This window comes from Semicossyphus pulcher, unplaced genomic scaffold (genome assembly GCF_022749685.1).
Source record: "Semicossyphus pulcher isolate SPU_LCO1_2020_fin unplaced genomic scaffold, fSemPul1.0.p SCAF_3, whole genome shotgun sequence".
In the NCBI taxonomy this organism is placed as follows: Eukaryota; Metazoa; Chordata; class Actinopteri; order Labriformes; family Labridae; genus Semicossyphus; species Semicossyphus pulcher.
In genome coordinates, this window is record NW_027211704.1 from 25578141 (window position 1) to 25586865 (window position 8725).

Below are 8725 nucleotides of genomic sequence, written 5' to 3' on the forward strand. Positions count from 1 at the left end.
ATTTCAAGTAGCACACACACACACACACACACACACACACACACACAGGTACGTATGAAACACACTTTGTCTTGACTGCTGGAAAACATGAATGTTCTTGTTTTTGCCTCATGGTTCCTGACTGTACAGTGAAGGGAGGAAAGTAAAAAAAGGATTCTCTTCTCCCCTGAGACACAAAGATAACAACTCAAACAAAGCTGAACAAAAAGCTTTAATTCTCGGTTAAATAAAAAAACTCTTTTTGTTTGAGTGAGGCACAAAGAGGCTGCACGGCAATTAGGTGTTCAAGTGTTGATGCAGAGCTAAAGTATTTTAATTCCTCTCTGAGTCTGGGGGTGCTGCAGCTGTAATTTGTAATTTCTGGCTCCTTTTTGATTGGAAATGCTTCACTTGTTGCCTCGCCGAGCTCTCGGACAATAAGCAGCTGCTCCTTCTGCTCCCTGACCCCTACGGTTTGCAACACTCACCCCACAGCGAAGCGCTGGTACTTTCAGTCCGAACCTGTGCGTCACTGCAAAAACATTACCCTTGCTGTTTTATGATTTATATAAGTTAGATATTAGCATACAGCTGAGCCTGTGCAGCACATCCCTCTATGGCTCTGCCAATTATTCATGCATGCTCATGAAAGGCTCTGTTACAGTATTAGTGAAACAATCCACTGCATCATAGATCCTCTGGTGGCTCCTCAGCCTTCCTGCTTTTAAAAGGCTTCCTCAGCATTATTGGAGTAATTGTTTATGACAGAGAGGGACGCGTTTTAGCCAAGTCATCATCCAGTGTAATATTATAGCTCAGTGTGACGCCAAATTGAAGGGAGATCATCAGCCAGGCGGGATGCCATGAACACCCTGATATATTTTATGAAAATGTTGTTTCTTCTGAGTCATTTCATCCCTCCTTTGTCTCTCTTTCTGTTGCTCTCACCACAGGTCAGGAGCGGCCATGCCGTTTGGCTGTTTAACAATTGGGGAAAAGAAGGATTATAACAATCCTTCGGATGTGACAGATAAATATGACCTGGGTCAGATTGTTAAATCGTGAGTATATCTTCTTCTCAAAAATCATGTGTAAGGACCGTTACAAGATTCTTGTTCTTAAGAAACTGTAATGATCTCTGTTTATTTGAAATGATCCTTTTCAGGGAGGAATTCTGTGAGATATTCAGGGCCAAGGACAAAACTACGATGAAAATGTACACTTGTAAAAAGTTCCTGAAAAAAGATGGAAGAAAAGTTCGCAAGGCTGCGAAAAATGAAATCCTCATCTTAAAAATGTGAGTTATGCACTGTGGTTAATAATCTCAGGAGTCTAAATTCTGTGTTAAATACTGCCTGATTTGTTTTATAATGAGACTATCAAGTTCTTTTCCGTGTTTCATCTTCCTAAGTACTTCCTTCAGAGACAACGACAGTTTAAAAGAAAAAGAAAGCAGAAGACAAATCTCGCTGCTTGCTTTCATAAAAAAAGTAAAAAGGATCTCATTTTGCTGAGTGATCACACACAGCGGGTGATGTTAAGAGCCTTGTTTATCTCTGATATATTTGTCTTCCTGTCTGTAATAATCTAACTTTGCAGTAAAACCTCACCTTCAAACATGATGACATTTTCAAAGGCTAAATAATTGGTGAAAAAGCATCACATGCAGTCTGTAATGGACAATGTTTGTATATTCGGGGATTCCAGACTTTTACTTATACTTTGAATTATACTGTAATTTTTATTGAAATCATAAATAGTACGAGATATATGAGCTTAAATATGTCTCTTTTATAGTGTGGCTGCAGTACACCATGCTAAATATCTCCCCTTTGCTTCCTGCTAGACCACACTCACTGTCCGCTATGTAATTTCAGTGCTCAAATTTGAAACTGACATTGTCTATTTATGTTAATAGAAACTCCCCAGAATGAAAGAAAACTGTCCAAAAGACACACACTAAAAATCGCTAAAAAACCCATAATGCAATGCTTTTCCCTTGGCTCCTGTTGCAAAATAAATGTAAATGACAATTATGCAACAGTACACCTGTCAGTGATGACGCAGATGATAATGACACATATCTTGAGTCTTGATACATGAAGAAGAAATTGAAAACATAGCTCTGCTGACCCTGTTCCACATTTAGTGTCGTTAAAAAAGGTTAGAAAGAAATCTTGAAGGCAAAGTGAGTATTTTGCCAACTTTACTGGCAAAAGCAAAACTCTGCCTCAAATTCTGGAGCCTTATGGGCCCAATTTACTGTTTAGTTTCCCATCTGGTGCTGTGGTTGTAGAAGGCACGCTCAGATGCTCAGCACCACGTTGCTGCATGGTCGTTTTATTCCCAGATGGATGCATCGGATTACAGAAATCTGTTTATCTATGGGTGGACAGTTGGTCAGGAACCTCTTAGTGTTGTGAAGTTTAGTTAACAGATTGTGTTTTGCAGGATCATTGTGCTTTCTTCACGGTTTCTCCCTCTCTCTGCATCCCTGACTACGATAGTGTGTTATTCATGTGCATCAAAGCAGGTCTTTACACTAATCCTCCATCTGAATGAAAAATGCAGTCGTCCTCTCCTATATGACTCCTGATATCATTCTTTCTCTCTCTTTGTGTTTCTCTCTCCGTCTTGTGCTTTGTGACACGTCTCCTCAGGGTGAAGCATCCCAATATTCTCCAACTGGTGGACGTCTTTGAAACCAAAAAGGAGTACTTCCTCTTCCTTGAACTGTGAGTTCAGATGTCTGATGAGCCGGGGGAAATGGCTCTGTGCTTGTCTTTGCAGCTGCTCGGGCCTGCTGAGCTGCATGTGTTGATTATACACTCGTGGGGAATAAGCTGTTGTAGCCTGAGGCCTGGTAGATATGAGAGCAGCTCTGAACTCGTCTTATTTGGTATTCAGATATGATTGCTTGCTAGCTGCGCCATTCTCATCAGCATGTTTTCTTGGGGAATTAGATATATTTCCATGGATATGCTAAGTGTGTGATAGTAGTCTCTTCCTTCGAGGACACTTCAAGAATTCTGGTCAGAAAGAAAATGATCAAACACAAAAGAAACATGTAGGGGAAACAATTAAAACCATTTCCCTCTAACAGGTGGGGTGCATTGTGCAATGTTATTCTTGGCACAGTAAAATTAATATTTAACACTAGATATTTAATGTAAAATTACATTTACTTATAGTACCAGATAGTTTTTTGCATTTGTCTGACTAGTTTTGAGCAGAAGGAAACAGGAAGAGATGTTGATGACAGAAAGGTCCCCAGTCACATTTAAACATCAACGTGGTCCTAATCTTAGATAATCCCTTACTTTCAACAACAAACATGTTACTACTTTGTTACTCATGTAAGCACTTGTTTTTTTCTCAGTGCCACGGGCAGAGAGGTGTTTGACTGGATCTTGGACCAAGGCTACTATTCAGAGCGAGACACCAGCAACGTGGTGCGCCAGGTTTTGGAGGCTGTCGCCTACCTTCACTCCCTAAATATCGTTCACAGAAACCTCAAGGTAACAAACTTACAAAAGTGCAGGATGAAGAAGATACAAAAGCATCCTGGTTGTAGTCTATATCAAACAAGGCATACTTCTATCTGTGTCTTAGCTTATAAATATACAATTTGCATCAGCAAAGGATTGTCCAGGATTCCCAAACTATCAGGGCATGATAGTGACATGATTAACCTTACCAAAGGGGTTGAAAGTAGGCTGCCAATTAGAATATATTCTTTCTGATCCTACCCCTGTCCAATGCACCTGAGATACCAGAAGTTGACTTGACACAACCCTGACACACCATGCAGGGAGAATATGTTCTGCTCTGCACCTTATGGTTTTCAAAAACAGAGCTCTTACTCTTCATAGTTTGCAGATTCCAGAGGAAAACCAGTAATAGAAGAAAAGGTCATTTCCACAGGATTTCTATTTATAGCAAAGGCTTAATTTGCTTCTCCAACTTGATATCTCGTGATTCACCTTGTATGGGACTTTCAGCTGAAACGAAAACAATTCATTTCTTAAGTGGAAATAAGTCAAACTTGGTCAAAGCACTTATGTCCAATCATAATAAAATGACTAAATTAAACTGAATGTCTCCCATTTGTTTTCCTCCTCTTTTAATCTGTGCTACATAATTAAACTTTTAGATGTTTTCAGTCTTCTTTTTTTTTCAGTTAGAAAATTATCTCACAACTGAAATTCAACCTCCTTACTCCTCACTCGATGATTAACTATGAAAATGAAACCTTGAACATGAATTATTCATCAAAAGCTGTCATCGTGTTCTTTTTTTTTCAGTTGGAGAACTTGGTTTATTACAACCGCCTGAAGCACTCTAAAATAGTCATCAGCGACTTCCATCTGGCAAAGCTGGAGAACGGACTTATAAAGGACCCCTGTGGAACACCAGAGTATCTGGGTGAGAATATCAATACACCAACATTGTGACACAGGCACATCAGTGAGAATGTGATGTGGCAGCCTGGTGTGGCTTCTTATACTGGCACAGATATAATCAGATGTGTCTGTTTTTGTGTGCAGCTCCAGAGGTGGTTGGCCGACAGCGCTATGGCAGGCCGGTGGACTGCTGGGCAACAGGTGTCATCATGTACATACTGTAAGAGCTAAACCTTTACACCTCCTTTAAATTCACTGCGGGGCATGTAGAATCATTTTGATCACGTAATAGGCCTTGTTTAAATATTGTATCAAGATTCGCTTTTTTCCTTTGCTACCTCAGGCTGTCAGGCAATCCTCCTTTTTATGATGAAACGGATGATGATGATTATGAAAACCATGACAAGAACCTGTTCCGAAAGATCCTGGCAGGAGACTACGAGTTTGACTCTCCTTATTGGGATGACATCTCTGATTCAGGTACTTTAATGATAAAGTTGCACTGTGAGGGAACACAATGACAGCTCGCTGGGTAAACATTTCAATTCCCTTCATACCTCCAAACACATGTCATATTTATGTTCCCATCCATCAGGAGAACAAACCCCTTTTTGGTTGAGTTTCTTCTCACTGATTTTTCCCTGACAGCAAAGAGTCTGGTTGCTCGTCTGATGGAGGTGGATCAAGACCAGAGACTGACAGCGCAGGAGGCTATAAATCATGAATGGTAGGCAGCAGAGCTTTGCTTTATTGTGCAAACCATTGAAAACCAGAGCAACCTGATCAGACTGCATTAATGTGATCAGAACAGATGTAACAGCAGATGTTTTTTCTTGCATGACATGTCCCTTAAAAAACTGAGTTCCTCCATGGTTCACTTTAAAAGGTGAAAACATTTATTAGGCTCCATTTTGTACAACAGGATCTCTGGCGGTGCAGCTTCAGACAAGAACATCAAGGAAAATGTGTGTGCACAAATAGAAAAGAACTTCGCCAGAGCTAAATGGAAGGTAAGCCCTTTTGGAAGTATAGTTTTTCAAAATTGTGTAACAGTTACAGCAGCCCAGTGAGAGTTGATGTTCTCTGAGTCTTCTTTGAGTTCAGTTTGTTCTTCCTCCTACAGAAAGCGGTGCGGGTCACCACCATTATGAAGAGACTGAGAGCACCTGAGGCAAAGCCAACCAGCCCTGAGGCCGGTGCTCCAGCGGACACCACTGCTCCCCAGACAGTCACAGACCCCTCCGCGCCTTCATCCGCAACACCTGAAGGAGCACCAGCTGACGTCACAGAGCCCCCTGCTGCAGCCGAGATAAGCCAACCAGTGGCAGAGGCCGCAGCCGGGGAGGCTGCCTCAGCCGCTGAGCCCCAGCAGCCGAGCCCGCCGCCGCAGGAGGCCGAGCCAGCATTGCGTTGTAACGGAGAAGCTTCTGCTGCTCTCCACGCGACCTCTGAGGCCGGGGACGAGCAGGGTTAGACCCCCCTCACACCCCTCCCTGTGTGACCTCTGAAGTCCCCAGCAACTCCTGCACACTGTACATTAGCTGCTAGCATGGTGACACTGACTCTGCTTCTCTCTCACTTGCAGCATTAGAATCATCTCATGGAAGCTGTGTGCTACCTTTCCCGAGTGCTACGTTGCATTGGCTTTCGTTTCACATGTATCGTGTCTTTTTTCACTGACCCTCCAGCGTTTTATGTCAGATTATATAAACCACTTCTATCTTTGAACACTTGAGTTTTAGGGGCAAAAACTATGTGCTGTCAAACTGTGGCTTGCAGCTAAAGTTTTCTTTCTGATTCTTCTCTTGGTGATTAGAGAATACAGGGAAGACTTAAATGTGCTGTAAATGGCTTTTTTCCTTTTTAATGAGCCAACTTGAGAAGCTTCTCTTTCCCAGTCTTACAATTACAGTATTTGTTTAGCTTCTGAAATTGTGACCTTGAACCCCGACATTCAGCAAGTGCTAGTACTCGCACATGGAGATGATCAAATATTCCCGTCACAGGAGAAATATGGTTATCTTTCTATTCTGTTGTTGTCTACACTTCCCAGTTATTGTGCTTTTAACAGTGCTGAGACTGGTGACTGGGAGTTATAATGCCCAGTAGAATATTTTGAACAAGGCAGCTTCACACATAAACACATAAACAAACACTATGTTCCTTTGCTAACTTCCTGCTCAGGAAAGCACCTCATAGCTGTAAGTGTAAAGATTGTGTATATAGAGACCTTTGTAGAAGTAGCCAAAACAGCATGCATTCTCACTTTTTGCTGTTCATTTTACATTTACAGCCACACGGTGGATAAAGATGCGCGTCTGCCACCTTCATCCTATCTTAGGCCACAGCACCTTCACCTCTTTCCACAAACCATACAAATGCTAATGTTTTTCAACAGCACACGACACATTATGCTGTCTAATACTACTGCTCATTAGGGCCCAATCAAGTTATATGAAAAAAAGTTTCATTACATAGCACTTCTATGCATCTTAATTAATTTGTAGCTTTCCTTTTTTAGAGACTTCACTCCATGACATCTTTATCCATCATGTGACAGAAACTGTTGGTTTTCTTTTTTGCTGGATCTCACTTTACTTTCGTCTGTGGTTTAAACCTGTCCTCTGTGTTTGGATATTAACTTAAATGCCACTTATGTCTTAATATTTAGTTATAACTTTAAACTTTAAAACAAAATGTGCATTAACTGACCACATGCGGCTTTCAAAGGAAGACATGCATCATTTTAACTTTGTGGTAACAAGGGTCCTCTTCATCACCTCAGCTCTGCTGACGTGTATTGTACTGAAGCATATGTTTGACATCTATGAACTTGTGTATTTATTTATCTATTTATGATTTATATTTCCCATTCTCTCACTGCTTTTTTGTTGTTTTTCAACTTTCTCATTTGTGTATTCCATAGATTTTTCATAAACAGTAATAACAATCTCTCTTTTTCTGTCTCTGGTCCCCTCGAGCATAAATAATGAGCTACAGACAGAGTTCTCTGTAATCACTCTAGAGGATATTGAGCAATATTCGACTGGCTGCAGAAACTGTGATTCCTGGTGTCCTTTCGATACAGTCCATGTACCTGTAAGTGGAAGTCTTTAGTCCTTGCCAGCTGTCAGGCCCATCAGGGCCACTTAACTAACATGTGGCTGATGTCAGATAAGTGTGTGTGGGTGGGGAGATAAGCCCATTTTGCTACTCTGGCCTGTGAGTGCCCACATGGTTTCCTGTGCTAACACACATTCAGCCATGGGCTTCATTCCCTGGTCACATTAAGACAGCAGCCATGTTGTCAATAGGATTATTAGATGAGATATTAATATGATGTATAATAAGCACATTGTTATGGCTCATGCACAGCCATTTTGTCTCAACAAATCTGTTGTCAAGAGTATTTACCGCGAGCACCTGTGAATTTATATGAAAATGTGCATTTGAAATCAAAAGGGGCTCTGAACAAAACATGTTTAATATCCTAAAAAAAAACAACCTCAAGTTTGACTTTGTGTCGGCAGAGTCCTTATTTATACATGTATCTCCTTTTAATTTGTGCTCAACTAGATTGGTAGACAAACCAGTCATTCAGATTATACCGCTGTATTATTTATTACATTGTTCAAGATAAATATTTAGATTTTAACGAGAGTCTTAAACAGAAGAGTATCAGATAATTTGTGTGAATAGAATATTTCATGTAGTTTGTTCTCTTTGTTTAGATGGCAAATAAATACTGTTTCAATACTGTTACAAAGTTTAAAGCAATGCTTTTTTCCAATACATTTCTCACTGTACTTAGTATTCCATGTCTGTTCATTTTGCCACGCACTTACAGGTGTATTTGTAGTTGTGATGTTCGCCAGGACCAGTGGTCACCTGTAGGTCCTGTCTTGCATTTGTGAGCTCTGTACTGTACTTCTGACCGAGTTGACTTTGATGGTATTAAAATTCTAATTCATCTGTTTATTCATCTGTTATCCTCATCATTTATCTTCTATGTAGACAGTCAACACCATAACTAAAAAATGATGGCTTCAAAAAATGTGGAGGATTATGTAAAGAAAAGGTGGTAAACTGCCTGCGTCATCCCACTCTGCTTCCCCCCTAACAAGCAGGATAGCATCTGTGTTACACGCTCTCCATTAGCACAAGCTTAGCACCCAACCTGGTGGTGTGTGAACTTGAGTTCGAAAATCCCAGCAGTGCCATTTGGCGACACTTTTCAGGGTACTTGAATTGCATGGTGTTGGAATAATAATGCAGAGAACTCACTTTCTGGGCCCTCTGGGGGATTCAATGGCTTTCTCCTTGGAGATTTTCTCTTTTCATGC

The 8725-nt window shown here is 40.8% G+C and overlaps 1 protein-coding gene across 1 annotated transcript in view; it reads left to right on the forward strand.

The window, feature by feature from the left end:
- LOC138606620 (caM kinase-like vesicle-associated protein) overlaps positions 1–8358 on the forward strand; it is a 40638-nt gene extending 32280 nt beyond the window's left edge. The window contains exons 2-11 of the mRNA XM_069679101.1: positions 933–1040; positions 1145–1276; positions 2640–2714; positions 3359–3497; positions 4284–4404; positions 4527–4602; positions 4726–4862; positions 5031–5109; positions 5305–5392; positions 5506–8358. Coding sequence (XP_069535202.1) covers positions 946–1040; positions 1145–1276; positions 2640–2714; positions 3359–3497; positions 4284–4404; positions 4527–4602; positions 4726–4862; positions 5031–5109; positions 5305–5392; positions 5506–5856 — 1293 coding nt within the window. The 5' untranslated portion in view covers positions 933–945 and the 3' untranslated portion in view covers positions 5857–8358. The remainder of the gene's footprint in view (positions 1–932; positions 1041–1144; positions 1277–2639; positions 2715–3358; positions 3498–4283; positions 4405–4526; positions 4603–4725; positions 4863–5030; positions 5110–5304; positions 5393–5505) is intronic.
- Positions 8359–8725: the final 367 nt, after the last annotated feature.